At 45.9% G+C, this 18,236-nt stretch overlaps 1 protein-coding gene across 2 annotated transcripts in view; it reads right to left on the reverse strand.

Annotated features, from left to right (window-relative positions):
- The window catches only part of SLCO3A1 (solute carrier organic anion transporter family member 3A1), a 476,664-nt gene extending 459,265 nt beyond the window's left edge, over positions 1 to 17,399 (reverse strand). For both annotated transcript variants that reach the window (XM_089687650.1, XM_089687651.1), the window contains exon 1: positions 16,960 to 17,399. In XM_089687650.1, the coding sequence (XP_089543776.1) occupies positions 16,960 to 17,115 (156 nt within the window). In that variant the 5' untranslated portion in view covers positions 17,116 to 17,399. The remainder of the gene's footprint in view (positions 1 to 16,959) is intronic.
- Between the last annotated feature and the right edge of the window lie 837 nt (positions 17,400 to 18,236).

The following is an 18,236-nucleotide window of genomic DNA, read 5'->3' on the forward strand; positions in this document are numbered from 1 at the left end:
ACTAGTAAACTGCCATTTATTTCCTCCATCAGCTCATCCCCCCCACAGCTATTACCATTTGTATCACTCAACCCTTCCTCCTAGATTGTAAACTCTAACAAGCAGGGCTCTCGGTTTCCTCTTCTACCCAATTGTATTGTAACTGTAATGTCTACCTCCATTTTGTAAAGAGCTGCACAAACTGGTGGCGCTATATAAATCCTGTATAATAATAATATATAAGTTACAATATGCCTGGCAACACCTTGAAATGCCTCACAGTTTCTGGCACACTGTAATCTGGAGTAACGAGTTCAAAATGGAGTTTTATGGTCACAACCATAAGCACTATGTTTGGAGAGGGGCCAATAAGGCCTAAAGCGACAAGAATACCATACCCACTGTGAAGCATGGAGGTGGCTCAGTGATGTTTCGGGGATGTGTGAGCTTTAAAGGCACAAGGAATCTTTTGAAAATTAATGGCAAGATGAATGCAGCATGTTATCAGAATATACTGGCAGACAATTTGCATTCTTCTGCATGAAAGCTTGCGCATGGGTTGCTCTTGGACTTTACAGCATGACAACGACCCCAAGTACAAGGCCTAGTTGACCCTCCAGTAGTTCCAGCAAAAAATGGAAAGATTCTGGAGTTTCCATCATAGTCTCCTGACTTTAATATCATTGAGCCACTACAGGAAGATCTCAAACGTGCTGTTCATACACAACGACCAAAGATTTGCCAAGACAAATGGGCAGCTATACCACCTGCAAAAATTCAGAGCCTCGTAGACAATTAATACAAAGAAAAAAAAAAACTTCATGCTGCCATTGATGCTAATAGAGCAATACACAGTATTAAGAACGAAGGGTATGCAGACTTTTGAACAGGGGGCATTGCACTGGTTTACTTGTTACCATGCTTTGTTTTATGATGGTGCTATTCTGTTGACCTACAGTTGCAGAAAGAAATGTGATTGCCTGCTCACTCGTGTTTTCTTTAAAAATGGTACATATTGTATATTACCAATTCTCCAAGAGGAGGCAAACGTTTGCACACGTGTGTATCTATCTATCTTAGTAAAGAAGTCCTTCACTTTGAGTGACAAGCAGCTAATGACAGGCAATAGGCAGATAGAAATAAAATACAGTATACATATATAATATATGACAAATAGAAATAGATGATGATATACACTATCACACCGAAACTGTATTATGCTTGTCTATGTAAAAAAAAGTCTAATTTTGAGCTGTGACGAGCACCTAATAAGCAATAGGGGGATAGAAATACGACATACATATATAACCCCAGTTCCAAAAAGTTGGGAGCCTGTGTAAAATCTACAGAACAGAATGCAATAGTTTGCAACTTTATAAACCCACAATTTTATTCACAATAGAAAACATATCAAAATGTTTAAACTAAGAAAAATGTACAATTTTAAGAAAAAGGTCATTTTGAAATTGATGGCAGCAACAAGTCTAAAAAAGTTGGGACAGGGCAACAAAAAGCTGGCAAAGTAAGTGGTACCAACAAGAGCTGAAAGATAATTTTGCCACTAATGATGTGAATTGGCAACAGACCAGTAACATGAGTGTATAAAAAGACATATTAGGAGTGTCTCAGAAGTAAGGATGGGCAAAGGTTCACCAATCTGTGAAAAGACTAAAAATGTTCAGTGTAAAAGTGCAAAGACTTTAAATTAAAGGCACAATTTGAAAACACATCAGATTTCAATGGGGGAAAATACCATTAGGAACATAAGGATGCCATATCGTTTGATGGAAATGAAAATTATCAATCTACAGAGGACTGAATTCAAAGACACCCCGAAAATTCAAGTAAAAGAAAAAAAAAAAATTCAGCAGGCTAGTCCATTTTGCTGAAATTTCATTGCAGCAACTCAAAATGGTCCTCAGTAGTTTATATGGCCCCCATGTGCTTGTATGCATGCCTGACAACGTCGGGGCATGCTCCTAAGGAGACAACAGATGGTGTCCTGGGGTATTTCCTCCCAGATCTGGACCAGGGAATCATGGAGCTCCTGGACAGTCCGAGGTGCATCCTGGTGGCATCAGATGGACAGAAAACATGATATCCCAGAGGTGTTCTATTGGATTTAGGTAAGGCTAGCATGAGGGCCATACAATGGTATCAATTCCTTCATCCTCCAGGAACTGCCTGCATACTCTCACCACATGAGGCCGGGCATTGTTGTGCACCAGGAGAACCCAGGACTCACTACCAGTGTAGAGTCTGACAATGGATACAAGGATTTCACCCAGTACCCTAATGGCAGTCAGGGTGCCATTGTCTAGCCTGTAAAGGTCTGTGCGTCCCTCCATGGATATGCCTCCCAAAACCATCACTGACCCACCACCAAAACGGACATGCAGCACAATGTTACAGGCAGCATAACGTTCTCCACAACTTCTCCAGACCCTTCCATGTCTGTCACATTGTCACATGTGCTCAGGGTGAACCTGCTCTCATCTGTGAAAAGCATAGGGCACCAGTGGGGAACCTGCCAATTCTGGTGTTCAATGGCAAATACCAATCAAGCTCTATGGTGTCGGGAAGTGAGTACAGGGCCCATTAGAGGACGTCAAACCCTCAGGCCACTCTGATGAAGTCTGTTTCTGAATGTTTGGTCAAACACATTCACACCAATGGCCTGCTGGAGGTGATTTTGTAGGGGTCTGGCAGTGCTCATCCTGTTCCTCCTTGCACAAAGGAGCAGATACCAGTCCTGCTGATGGGTTAAGGAACTTATAAGGCCCTGTCCAGCTCTCCTAATTGTCTCCTAGAATCTCCTCTATGCTCTTGAGACTGTGCTGGGAGACACAGCAAACCTTCTGGCAATGGCATGTATTGATGTGCCATCCTGGAGGAGTTGGACTGTCAGTGTAGGGTCCAGGTATTGCCTCATGCTACCAGTAGTGACACTGACCCTAGCCAAATGCAAAAACAGTCAGAAAAGATGAGTAGGGAAAAAAATGTCAGTGGCCTCCACCTGTAAAATCATTCATGTTTTGGGGATAGTCTCACTGTTGTCCATCTAGTGCACCTGTTGCTAATTTCATTAACACGAAAGCAGCTGAAACTGATTAACAACCCCCTCTGCTACTTATCGGACCAGATCAATATCCCAGGAGTGTAACTGACTTGATGCTAGACTCCAATAAAAAATAAAAAAAAAAAGCGTTCCTTTAACTTTTTTGAACAGCAGTGTATATCATCATCTAAGTACATAATATCACCAAATGATTCAGAGAATCTGGGGAAATCTCTATGTACAAGGGACAAGGCCAAAATACAATATTGGATGCCCATGATCTTCGGGCCCTCAATTGGGCCATCATGCCATGGCCATCATGCCATTAAAAACAGGCATGATTCTGCGATGGACATAACTGCATGGGCTCAGGAAAAGTTACAAAAATCACTGTCTGTAAACACAGTTTGCCCTGCCATCCAAATTTGCAAGGTAAAGCTCTGTAATGCAAAAAAGATCCAGAAACACCGCCGACTTCTCAGAGCCAAAGATCACGGAAAATGGTCTGTTGCAAAGTTGAAAACTGTTCTGTAGTTAGACGAATCGAAATTTGACATTCTTTTTGGCAACCATGGGCACTACATCCTCCAGATAACGAGGAAGGGAGCTTCCAGCTTGTTATCAGCACTCAGCTCAAAGCCTTCATCTGTGACAACGGAGAAGGCACCATCAATGATGAAGGATATATCCAGGTTTTACAGCTGCATATGCTCCCATCCAGATGATGTCTTTCAGGGAAGGCCTTACATATTTCAGCAGGACAATGCTAAACCACATACTGCATCTATGACAACAGCATAGGCTTCATAGTAGAAAAGTCCAGGTGCTTAACTTGCCTGCCTGCAGTCCAGACCTTTCACCAGCTGAAAATATTTGGCGCACCTTCAAAAGAAAAATATATGACAATGGCGACCCAGGACTGTTGAGCAGTTAGAATACTTTATCAGGCAAGAATGGGACAACATTCCTCTCCCAAAACTCCAGCAACTGGTCTCCTCAGTTCCCAGAGTGTTGGTAAAAGAAGTGGGAATGCTACACCATATTAAACATGGGCCTGTCCCAACTCTTTTGAGAAGTGTTGATGCCATCAATTTTAAAAATTACCCTTTCTTAAAATGGTACATTTTCTCAGTTTAACCCCTTCCCACCGCCACCTCCAGGTCCTTTAAGAGCTTCTAAATGCTAGGAGGCGGAAGCGGGCATACTGGTCATGTGACTGCTGTAATGGGCTGTCACAGTAGTCACATGGTCAGAAAGCCCCCGATTAATACATCGGGAGCTTTCCAGTCCTCGACGGTAACTGTGCACAGAAAAGCGTTTACATAGGGCCACATATATGCAACCTCTTTTTGCTAAAGCCAACCTGCCAATAGGCCACATATATGCGCATCACTGATGGAAAGTGGTTACACATTTGATATGTCTTCTATTGTGAATAAAATATGGGTTCATGAAATTTGCAGATCATTGAATTCTGTTTTTCTGTAGATTTTACAGAGCATCCCAGCTTTTTTTGGAACTGGGTTGTATAAAATATAATAGATATAAATAGTGTGATAGTAGTGTCATAACCATACATTACGGTATATAATCAGTGTGATAGTAGTGTCATAACCATGCATTATACATCAGTGTGATAGTAGCTGTCATAACCATGCATTATACATCAGTGTGATAGTAGTGTCATAACCATGCATTATACATCAGTGTGATAGTAGTGTCATAACCATGCATTATATACTGTATCAGTGTGATAGTAGTGTCATAACCATGCATTATATACTGTATCAGTGTGATAGTAGTGTCATAACCATACATTATACATCAGTGTGATAGTAGTGTCATAACCATGCATTATACATCAGTGTGATAGTAGTGTCATAACCATGCATTATACATCAGTGTGATAGTAGTGTCATAACCATGCATTATACATCAGTGTGATAGTAGTGTCATAACCATGCATTATATATAATGCATGATTATGACACTACTATCACACTGATACTACTATCACACGGATATATAATGCACGGTTATGACACTACTATCACACTGATATATAATGCATGGTTATGACACTACTATCACACTGATATATAATGCATGGTTATGACACTACTATCACACTGATATATATGCATGGTTATGACACTACTATCACACTCATATATATGCATGGTTATGACACTACTATCACACTCATATATATGCATGGTTATGACACTATCACACTGATATATATGGATGGTTATGACACTACTATCACACTGATATATATGCATGGTTATGACACTACTATCACACTGATATATATGCATGGTTATGACACTACTATCACACTGATATATATGCATGGTTATGACACTACTATCACACTGATATATATGCATGGTTATGACACTACTATCACACTCATATATAAGCATGGTTATGACACTACTATCACACTGATATATAATGCAAGTAGTCCTTCACTTTGCAGCTGCGACAAGTAACTAATGATAGGACATATGTACACATATACATGATGAGACCAAAATAGAGCTTTATGGTCACAACCATAAGTACCATGTGTGGAGAGGGGTGATCAAGGTCTATAGTGACATCAATACCATCCCCACTGTGAAGCATGTAGGTGGCTCACTGATTTTTTTTTTGGGGGGGTTAACTCTCAAGGCACAGGGAATTTTGTAGAAATGGATGGCAAGATTAATGCAGCATGTTATCAGGAAATATTGGCAGCCAATTTGCATTCTTATGCACAAAAGCTGCACATGGGATGGTCTTGCACTTTCCAGCACAACAATGACCCTAAGCACAAGGCCTAGTTGACCCTTCAGTGATTACAGCAGAAAAAGGTGAAGATTCTGGAATGGCCATCATGTGACATAAAAAATTGGAACTACCACTATTTTATTCGTTAGGGTCTCTGCTTTCAGAAAATATGTCATGTTTTGGGGGGTTTTATGGCATCTTCAGGACTAAAATGATTTTTTAAACGTGTGCAAAAAGTATAAGCCCTGACCCACCCTTTCCTGACAAGCAGCCAATTGGTGCTCATTACACTGCAGGGTCCCTCCCCTCCCTGCTAGTACTCAGGTGTGGTGCTGGAGACAGGCAGGGAGGGGAGAAGGAGACAAACAGCGCAATGGTAAAAATATTATACGTTTAAGTTGCCATAAAGCCCCTGTTGCTTTTAAACCCCCCCCCCCCCCCCCCCCGTCATTACCAAAATCACCTCCAATTTAAACACGGTAAATAAAATTAATTTACCGCTACCATCACACTGATATACGGTGCTTGTCTATATCAAGTTGTCCTTCAATGTGCAGCTGTCACACGCATATAATAGGGGGCAGATATCCACACACATACAGTACGTTACACTCACAGGCTTATACCACTACCATCACACTGATATATGGTGCTAGCTGATGTCAAATAGTCCTTTAGTCTGCAGGTTTGACACGCAGCACAGGGAAAAGACATGCACGCTTATGACACTACTGTCACATTGATATATATGGGGTTAGCTGATGTAAAGTAGTCCTTTAGTCTGCAGATTTGACACGCAGCACAGGGAACAGACATGCACGCTTATGACACTACTGTCACATTGATATATATGGGGTTAGCTGATGTAAAGTAGTCTTTTAGTCCACTGATTTGACAAGCAGCACAGAGAACAGACATGTATGCTTATAACACTACTATCACATTGATATATGGTGCTAGCTGATATAAAGTAGTCCTTTAGTCTGCATGGCTATAACACTACTATCACACTGATATATGGGGTTAGCTGATGTAAAGTAGTCCTTTAGTCTGCATGGCTATAACACTACTATCACACTGATATATGGGGTTAGCTGATGTAAAGTAGTCCTTTAGTCTGCATGGCTATAACACTACTATCACACTGATATATGGGGTTAGCTGATGTAAAGTAGTCCTTTAGTCTGCATGGCTATAACACTACTATCACACTGATATATGGGGTTAGCTGATGTAAAGTAGTCCTTTAGTCTGCATGGCTATAACACTACTATCACACTGATATATGAGGTTAGCTGATGTAAAGTAGCCCTTTAGTCTGCAGGTTTGGCAAGAACAGGTACCAGACATGCACGCTTATAACACTACCACCACACAGATATACGGTGTTATCTGACGTAAAATAGTCCTTTAGTCTGGATAAACAGACATGCATGGCTATAACACTACTATCACATTGATTTATGGGGTTAGCTGATCTAAAGTAGTCCTTTAGTCTACAGGTTTGACAAGCAACACAGGGAACAGACATGCACGCTTATACAGTGAGGAACAGACGTATTTTAACACATTTTGCAAGTTCTCCCACTTAGAAATCATGGAGGGGTCTGAAATTCACATTGTAGGTGCATTCCCACTCTGAGACAGAATTTTAAAAAAAAAATTCAGGAAATCACATTGTATGATTTGTAAAGAATTTATTTGTCTTGCACTGCTGAACATAAGTATTTGAACACCTAAGAAACAGCAAGAATTCTGGCTCTCAAAGACCTGTTACTGTGCCTTTAAAAAGTCCACCTCTACTCCACTCATTAATCTAACTTAGTAGCACCTGTCTGAGCTCTTTAAAGACGTTTGTCCACCCCACAGTCAGTCAGACACCAACTACTACCATGGGCAAGACCAAAGAGCTGTCAAAAATCACCAGAGACAAAATTGTGGACCTCCACAAGGCTGGAAAGGGCTACGGGGCAATTGCCAAGCAGCTTGGTGAAAATAGATCAACTGTTGGAGCAATTGTTAGAAAATGGAAGAGGCTAAAGACGACTGTCAGTCTCCCTCGGACTGGGGCTCCATGCAAGATCTCACCTCGTGGGGTATCACTGATGCTAAGAAAGGTGAGGAATCAGCCCAGAACTACAAGAGAGGAGCTGGTCAATGACATGAAGAGAGCTGGGACCACAGTTTCAAAGGTCACTGTCCATAGAACACTACGCCGTCATGGTTTCAAATCATGCATTGCACGTAAGGTTCCCCTGCTCACGTCACCACATGTCCAGGCCCGTCTAAAGTTTGCCAATGACCATCTGGATGATCCAGAGGAGGCATGGGAGAAAGTCATGTGGTCAGATGAGACCAAAGTAGAACTCTTTGGTCTAAACTACACTCGTCGTGTTTGGAGGAAAAAGAAGGATGAGTTGCATCCCAAGAACACCATCCCTACTGTGAAGCATGGGGGTGGTAACATCATGCTTTGGGTGTGCTTTTCTGCAAAGGGGACAGGACGACTGCACTGTATTAAGGAGAGGATGAATAGGGCCATTTATTGTGAGATTTTGAGCAACAACCTCCTTCCCTCAGTCAGAGCATTGAAGATGGGTCATGGCTGGGTCTTCCAACATGACAACGACCCGAAGCACACAGCCAGGATAACCAAGGAGTGGCTCCGTAAGAAGCATATCAAGGTTCTGGAGTGGCCTAGCCAGTCTCCAGACCTAAATCCAATAGAACATCTTTGGAGGGAGTTGAAACTCCGTGTTGCTCAGCGACAGCCCCGAAACCTGACAGATCTAGAGGAGATCTGTGTGGAGGAGTGGGCCAAAATCCCTGTTGCAGTGTGTGCAAACCTGGTCAAGAACTACAGGAAACGTCTGACCTCTGTAATTGCAAACAAAGGCTTCTGTACCAAATATTAACACTGATTTTCTCAGGTGTTCAAATACGTATGTTCAGCAATGCAAGACAAATACATTCTTTACAAATCATACAATGTGATTTCCTGAATTTTTTTTTTTTAATTCTGTCTCTCAGAGTGGGAATGCACCTACAATGTGAAATTTCAGACCCCTCCATGATTTCTAAGTGGGAGAACTTGCAAAATCGCAGGGTGTTCAAATACTTCTGTTCCTCACTGTAACACTACTATCACATTGATACATATGGTGCTAGCTGATGTAAAGTAGTCCTTTAGTCTGCATGAACAGACATACAGTGGGGATCGAAAGTTTGGACACCCCAGCTAAAAATTTGTATTAATGTGCATAAATAAGCCAAGGAAAGATGGAAAAATCTCCAAAAAGCATCAAATTACAGATTAGTCATTCTTATAATATGTCAACAAAAGTTAGATTTTATTTCCATCATTTACACTTTCAAAATAACAGAAAACAAAAAAATGGTGTCTGCAAAAGTTTGGGCACCCTGCAGAGTTAATATCTTGTACTGCCCCCTTTGGCAAGTATCACAGCTTGTAAACGCTTTTTGTAGCCAGCCAAGAGTCTTTCAATTCTTGTTTGAGGTATCTTTGCCCATTCTTCCTTACAAAAGTCTTCCAGTTCTTTGAGATTTCTGGGCTGTCTGTCACGCACTGCTCTTTTAAGGTCTATCCATAGATTTTCAATTATGTTGAGGTCAGGAGATTGTGAAGGCCATGGCAAAACCTTCAGTTTACGCCTCTTGATGTAATCCCCCGTGGATTTCGAGGTGTGTTTAGGATCATTATCCATTTGTAGAAGCCATCCTCTCTTTAACTTCAGCTTTTTCACAGATGGCATCAAGTTACCATACAAAATTTGCTGAAATTTTATTGAATCCATTTTTCCTTCTACTCGTGAGATGTTCCCTGTGCCACTGGCTGCAACACAACCCCAAAACATGATTGATCCAACCCCATGCTTAACAGTTGGACAGAGGTTCTTTTCATTAAATTCTGTGCCCCTTCTTCTCCAAACGTACCTTGGCTCATTCCGGCCAAAAAGTTCAATTTTAACCTCATCGGTCCACAGAACTTGTTTCCAAAATGCATCAGGCTTGTCTATATGTTCATTTGCAAAGTTCATACGATGATTTTTGTGGTGAAGACGTAGAAGAGGTTTTCTTCTGATGACTCTTCCATGAAGACCATATTTGTACAAGTATCTCTTTATAGTGGAATAGTGTACCACAACTCCAGTGTCTACCCGATCTTTCTGGAGGGATCGTGCAGTCAAACGTGGGTTTTAAATTGTTTTTCTCACAATCCTGCGAGCTGTTCTGTCTGATATTTTTCTTGGTCTTCCAGATCTTGCTTTAACTTCCACTGTTCCTGATGACTGCCATTTCTTAATTACATTCCGAACAGAGGATATTGACATCTGAAAACGCTTTGCTATCTTCTTATAGCCTTCTCCAGCTTTGTGAGCATCAACTATTTTCAGTTTCAGTTTTCTAGACAACTGCTTAGAAGAACCCATGGTGCTGATTGTTGGGGCAAGGTCAGATGAGTCTGGGCATTTAAAACCTTTGAGATTGACATCACCTGGTCTTCCCAGACGATGATTGAGAACAATCCATGACACTGGCAGGTCTCAGCTTTGCAAAGGGGGCAGTGCATGCTATAAATTCTGCAGGGTGCCCAAACTTTTGCAGACGCCATTTTTTTTTTTCCTGTTATTTTGAAAGTGTAAATGATGGAAATAAAATCTAACTTTTGTTGACATATTATAAGAATGTCTAATCTGTAATTTGATGCCTTTTGGAGATTTTTCCATCTTTCCTTGGCTTCTTTATGCACATTAATACAAATTTTTAGCTGGGGTGCCCAAACTTTCGATCCCCACTGTACATGCTTATAACACTACATCGGTTAACACCATATATCAATGTGATAGTAAAGTAGTCCTTCAGTCTGCAGGTTTAACAATCAGTGAGGGGGGGGGGGGGGGGCAGACATACAGACATGCAAGCTTATAACACTACTATCACACTGATGTATTGCTCTTGTCTATATGAAGGAGTTCTTCAGGTAGCAGGTTTGACAAGCAGATAAAGATGCAGACATACCATACACCCCCATGATTATAACACTACTATCACATGGATATATCCGGCTTGTCTAGGTACAGGAGTCCTTCACTTTGCAGCAGCTAATGCCAGGCAATAAAAGGACAAACATACATTGCTGTGACATGCTGATAATATTCCCATCACATTGATATATGGTGGTAGTCTATGTAAAGAACTCCTTTGCAGCTAACTCCAGGAATTGGGGGCCATGCAGTCCACACGCATGCTGAGAACACGACTATCACATTGATATATGGTGTCAGCCTATATGAAGTAGTCTTTCATTCTGCAGGTCTGACAAGCAGATAATGGGATGTAATAGGGGACAGACATACACGGATTACACGCACATGCCTTTAATACCATCACACAGATCCATGGTGGTGGGCTATGTCGTGTGGTCCTGAACGTTGCAGGTTTGACAAGGAGCCAATGACATGCAATAGAGGACAGACATGGATTACACCTGCATGCTGATACTACTGCTATCACACTGGTATAGGGGCCAGTCTAGGGAAAGTTGTCCTTCACTGTGCAGCTAATGACAGGCAATAGGGGAGAGACAGGCACACAGACACACGGTACAAGGCGCTCACATGTGTACAATGCTGACATACGGTGCGTGTCTATAGGATGTACTCCTCCACTCTGCAGGGTTACCAGCTAACAAGAACGCAGCGAGGGGACTGGTTGTCTCCCGGATCTCTGTCACTGCATAGCAGCCTGCAGATATTTCTCCACAATTCTGCCAGGAACTCGTCTACTGCAGTACACCGGGCCAAGCAAGACTCCCAGATATGCCCAGAGAGGTAGTGACCCAGGAAAGTCACCCTGTACCATGCAGTACCAGGGGGGTGCGAGCACACAGAGCCCGCTGTGTACTAATGGTGCGCACAGAGCCCGCTGTGTACTAATGGTGCGCACAGAGCCCGCTGTGTACTAATGGTGCGCACAGAGCCCGCTGTATACTAATGGTGCGCACAGAGCCCGCTGTGTACTAATGGTGCGCACAGAGCCCGCTGTGTACTAATGGTGCGCACAGAGCCCGCTGTGTACTAATGGTGCGCACAGAGCCCGCTGTGTACTAATGGCGCGCACAGAGCCCGCTGTGTACTAATGGCGCGCACAGAGCCCGCTGTGTACTAATGGCGCGCACAGAGCCCGCTGTGTACTAATGGCGCGCACAGAGCCCGCTGTGTACTAATGGCGCGCACAGAGCCCGCTGTGTACTAATGGCGCGCACAGAGCCCGCTGTGTACTAATGGCGCGCACAGAGCCCGCTGTGTACTAATGGCGCGCACAGAGCCCGCTGTATACTAATGGCGCGCACAGAGCCCGCTGTGTTCTAATGGCGCGCACAGAGCCCGCTGTGTTCTAATGGCGTGTGCGCACAGAGCTCGCTGTGTACTAATGGCGTGCGCGCACAGAGCCCGCTGTATACTAATGGTGCGCACAGAGCCCGCTGTGTTCTAGGGGTGCGCGTGCACAAAGCCCGCTGTGTTCTAATGGCGTGTGCGCACAGAGCCCGCTGTATACTAATGGTGCGCACAGAGACCGCTGTGTTCTAGGGGTGCGCGTGCACAAAGCCCGCTGTGTTCTAATGGCGTGTGCGCACAGAGCCCGCTGTGTACTAATAACGTGTGCGCACAGAGCCCGCTGTGTACTAATGGCGTGTGCGCACAGAGCCCGCTGTGTACCAGTAGGGGTGCGTGCGCACAGAGCCCGCTGTGTACAAATGGCGCGCACAGAGCCCGCTGTGTACAAATGGCGCGCACAGAGCCCGCTGTGTACAAATGGCGCGCACAGAGCCCGCTGTGTACAAATGGCGCGCACAGAGCCCGCTGTGTACAAATGGCGCGCACAGAGCCCGCTGTGTACAAATGGCACGTGCGCACAGAGCCCGCTGTGTACCAGTAGGGGCGCGTGCAAACAGAGCCCACTGTGTACTAGTAGGGGCGCGGTGTGCACAGAGCCCACTGTGTACTAATGGCGCGTGCGCAGAGCCCACTGTGTATTAATGGCGCGTGCGCACAGAGCCCGCTGTGTACCAGTAGGGGCGCAGTGCACACAGAGCCCGCTGTGTACTAAGGGCATGGTGCGCACAGAGCCCGCTGTGTACTAGTGGGGGTGTGGTGCGCACAGAGCCCGCTGTGTACTACTGTAGGTGTATATTCAGAGCTGGACCCATGCACTGAGCCGACCCCACTTGTATGCAGCCTCCAGCCATAACCAGGTAATCTCCTGCAGTCCCTGTATGATGGGCGCACAGTCCGTGTAGGATGGGCGCACAGTCCGTGTAGGATGGGCGCACAGTCCGTGTAGGATGGGCGCACAGTGGGAGATGTCGTGCCACCCCCTACGTAAGCTCCCATAGTCCCCTGTATTTGTGGTATATGTCGGGTGTAAAGGAGGTGTATGTCGGGTGTAAAGGAGGTGTATGTCGGGTGTAAAGGAGGTGTATGTCGGGTGTATATTGAGTGTTATCCTGTCACTCACCAGGTAGGCTCCTACAGTCCCCTGTATGTTAGGTGTACATGACATTTATATTGGGGGACCCCATGTTACTCACCAGGTAAGCTCCTGCAGCCCCCTGTATTCTGGATTTATGTTGGATTCATATTGGGTGTATATCATGTGAATGTTAGGTGTATATCAGGCCACTCACCAGGTAAGCTCCTGCAGCCCCCTGTATATTGGTCGAATGGTGGGTCACTCACCAAGTATTCTACTACAGTCCACTGTATATTGGGTAAAAGTTGGGTGTATATGGAGTGAATGATGGGTGTGTATTCGGTGAATGTATTCTGGGTAGATGTTAGATGTATGTTGGGTCACTCACCAGGAAAACTCTCAGTCCGCTCTATATTGAGGGTATGTTTGATGTATATCAGGTGAGCATTGGGTGAATATTGGATGAATGTTGTGTGTATTTAGGGTGAATGTGAAGTCACTAACCAGGCAAGCTCCTACAGTCCCCTCTATATTGGGTGAATGTTGGGTGTACATCAGATGTATGTTGGGTCACTCAACAGGTAAGCTCTTACAGCCCCCTGTATGTTGGGTGTATATCGAGTAAATACTGGATGTATATCAGGTGTATACTGGGTGACCCCACGTCACTCACCCAGGAAGCTCCTACACCCCCCCATATCTCAGGTATATGTTGGGTCTCTCACCAAGTATGCTTCTACAGTCTGCGGTATATTGGGTGAATGTTGGGTGTAGATTAAATTAGTGTTGGGTATATATCAGGTGAATGTGGTGTGTATATAGGGTGAATGTGAGGTGTATTTTGGGTAGATATCAGCTGTACAGTAGGTTGTCACTCACCAGGAAAGCTCCTTGTATATTGGGTGTATGTTGAATGTATATCAGGTAGGCACTGGAAAAATATTGGGTGAATGTTGAGTGTACTTCAGGTGAATGTCAGAGCACTAACCAGACAAGCTCCTACAGTCCCCTGTATATTAGGTGATTGTTTGGTGTATGTTGGGTGAATGTTTGGTGTATGGGTGTATGTTGGGTCGGTTTCCAGAGCCCCCTGTATGTCCGATGATTCACCAGCCAAGCTCTTACAGTCCTCTGTATGTCGAGTGTATGTTAAGTGGACCTTGGGTGTATATTGCATGAATGTTAGATTCACAATAGGTGAATGTTGGGTCACTCACCAGAGGAGCTCCTATAGTCCCCTGTATACTGGGTTCATGTAGGCTCACTCCCCAGGTAAGCCCCACCTGCCCTCTGTATGGAGGGTGTATGTTGGGTGAATAACTGTTGTATACAGTTGTATGTTGGGTCACTCACCAGGTAAGTTCCTACAGCTCCTCTATATTGGGTGTATGTACGATGAATGTTCAGTGTATATTGGGTCAATGTTGAGTCACTCACATGTATGTTCGTACAGTCCCCTCGATATTGGGTGAATCTTGGGTGCATATCAGGTATATGTCAAGTCACTCAACAAGTAAGCTCCAATAGTCCCCTCTGTACTAAGTGTATGTATGGTGAATACTTGATGTATATTGGGTGAATGTTGGGTGTATATCAGCTTAATACTGGGTCACTCACAAGGTCAGCTCCTACAGCCCCCTCTGTATTGGTGAATGTTGAGAGAATATCAGTTGAATATTGGGTTACACACCAGGTAAGCTGATATAGTATCCAGTATATTGGGTGAATGTTGAAAGCATATTAAGTGAATGTTGGGTCACTCACCAGGTAAGCTCCTAAAGTCTCCTGTTAATTTTGTGAATGCGGGGTGAATGTTGGGTGACTCAACAGGTAAGCTCCCAGAGTCCCCTGTAAATTAGGTGAATGTTGGCTGTGCCCGACATCCCCTGTACACTGGGTGAAAGCTAGGTGTAGATCAGCTGAATGTGGGTTGAATGTTGGGTTAATGAACAGGTAAGTTCCTACAGTCCCCTGTGAATTGGGTGAATGTTGAGCCACTTACCAGGTAAACCCCCACAATCCCCTGTAAATTGGGTGAATGTTGGGTGTATACAAGGTGTATGTGCGGTAAATCAGCAGGTATGCCCCCAGTCTCCTGTACATTAGGTGAATGATGGATATATATCAGGTGAATGTGGTCTTAATGTTGGGTCACTCAACAGGTAAGCTCCCACAGTCCCCTGTAGGCTGTGTGAATGTTGGGTGTATGTCATGTGTATATTTGGTGACTGTTGGATCACTCACCAGGTAAGCCTCCACAATTACCTGTACAATGGGTGAATGTTGGGTCACTCACCAGGTAAGCCACCACAGTCCCCTATAAACTGGGTGAATGTTGGGTGTAAGTGGGGTGAATGTAGTCACTCACCAAGGCTCCATAGTCTCCTGTAAGTTGGGTGAATGTTAGATGCATATCAGGTGAATGTTAAATCACTCACCAGGTAAGCCTCCGCAGTCCCCTGTACACTTGTTGAATGTTGGGTCACTCACCAGGAAAGCCCCACAGTCTGCTGTACACTGGGTGTATGTTGGGTGAATGTTGGGTCACTCACCAGGTAAGCCCCAACGGTCCACTGTACCATGGGTGAATGTCGGGTCACTCGCCAGGTAAGCCCCCACAGTAGCCTGTATAGTGAGTGAATGTTGGGTCACTCACCAGGTAAGCCCCCACAGTGCCCTGTATAGTGGGTGAATGTTGGGTGAATGTTGGGTCACTCACCAGGTAACCCCCACAGTGCCCTGTATAGTGGGTTGAAGTCAGGTCACTCACCAGGTAAGCCCCCCCAGTCCCCTGAATAGTGGGTGAATACTGGGTGAATGCCGGGTCACTCACCAGGTAAGCCCCCACAGTGCCCTGCATAGTGGGTGAATGCTGGGTGTACATCAGGTGTATGTTGGGTGAATGTCGGATCACTCACCAGGTAAGCCCACACAGTGCCCTGTACAGTGGGTGAATGTCGGGTCACTCACCAGGTAAGCCCCCACAGTGGCCTGTATAGTGGGTGAATGTTGGGTGTACGTCAGGTGTATGTTGGGTGAATGTTGGGTCACTCACCAGGTAAGCCCCCACAGTGCACTGTATAGTGGGTGAATGTCGGGTTACTCACCAGGTAAGCCCCCATCGGCCTGTATAGTGGGTGAATGTCAGGTCACTCACCAGGTAAGCCCCCACAGTGCCCTGTATAGCGGGTGAATGTTGGGTGAATGTCGGGTCACTCACCAGGTAAGCCCCCACAGTGCCCTGTATAGCGGGTGAATGTCGGGTCACTCACCAGGTAAGCCCCCACAGTGCCCTGTATAGCGGGTGAATGTTGGGTGAATGTCGGGTCACTCACCAGGTAAGCCCCCACAGTGCCCTGTATAGCGGGTGAATGTTGGGTGAATGTCGGGTCACTCACCAGGTAAGCCCCCACAGTGCCCTGTATAGCGGGTGAATGTTGGGTGAATGTCGGGTCACTCACCAGGTAAGCCCCCACAGTGCCCTGTATAGCGGGTGAATGTTGGGTGAATGTCGGGTCACTCACCAGGTAAGCCCCCACAGTGCCCTGTATAGCGGGTGAATGTTGGGTGAATGTCGGGTCACTCACCAGGTAAGCCCCCACAGTGCCCTGTATAGCGGGTGAATGTTGGGTGAATGTCGGGTCACTCACCAGGTAAGCCCCCACAGTGCCCTGAGCCAACATGAGCGCACACTCGGACACCAGGAAGATCTTGATGTTGCGGAAGGGGGAATTCTTCTTCTTCTTCCTCCGGCTCTCTCTCTCGCCCCCCTCCGCACTCCGGGTTCGGTCGGTCCGGTTCTTCATCCCTCCTGGCGGCGATGATGGTGATGACCTCCCGCCTCCTCTGCTCTCCCCGCTCCGGGTGAAGGTCTCCGGGATCAGCGGCTCCGGTCCTCCGCTGATGGAGATGGTTGGAGCTCCGCTCACTCCTCCCCCCTCCTCCGTACGATCAGACAGATCCGAGCCGGGAGTCCGCCGCTTCCTCCGCACCTTCCATCTCCTTCCCAGCGGGGAGAGCCGGGAGAGGGGGCCGAGGGGAGCTCCGCATCACACAGCCCGCATCCCGGACTACTGCTGTCTGCAGGCCACACTCCGCTCTATATACACCGCTCACTGACGACCCCTAGCGGATGTCAGGAGTCCGCACTGCGCGGGGGAGCTCCACTCGCAGGTGTCTGTCTGGGAGTCACCTCTGCAGAGAGCCGCCTGGATCCACCAATCACAGAGGAGTCACTTCTGCAGAGAGCTGTCTGGATCCACCAATCACAGAGGGGTCACCTCTGCAGAGAGCCGCCTGGATCCACCAATCACAAAGGATTCACTTCTGCAGAGAGCTGTCTGGATCCACCAATCATAGAGGGGTCACCTCTGCAGAGAGCCGCCTGGATCCCATCATCACATAGGAGTCACTTCTGCAGAGAGCCGCCTGGATCCACCAATAATAGAGGGGTCACCTCTGCAGAGAGCCACCTTGATCCCATCATCATCCACCATAGAGGGATCACCTCTGCAGAGAGATGCCTGGATCCACCAATCACAGAGGATTCACTTCTGCAGAGAGCTGTCTGGATCCACCAATCATAGAGGGGTCACCTCTGCAGAGAGCCGCCTGGATCCCATCATCATCCACCATAGAGGGGTCACCTCTGCAGAGAGTCGACTGGATCCACCAATCACATAGGAGTCACTTCTGCAGAGAGCCGCCTGGATCCACCAATAATAGAGGGGTCACCTCTGCAGAGAGCCACCTTGATCCCATCATCATCCACCATAGAGGGATCACCTCTGCAGAGAGATGCCTGGATCCACCATCACCCGCCATAGAGGGGTCACCTCTGCAAAGAGCTGCCAGGATACACCAATCACAGAGGAGTCACCTCTGCAGAGAGCCGCCTGGATCCCATCATCATCCAACATAGAGGAGT

Source organism: Staurois parvus, unplaced genomic scaffold (assembly GCF_062004578.1).
Source record: "Staurois parvus isolate SC_StPar_1 unplaced genomic scaffold, SC_StPar_1.0 ptg000432l, whole genome shotgun sequence".
Lineage (NCBI taxonomy): Eukaryota > Metazoa > Chordata > Amphibia > Anura > Ranidae > Staurois > Staurois parvus.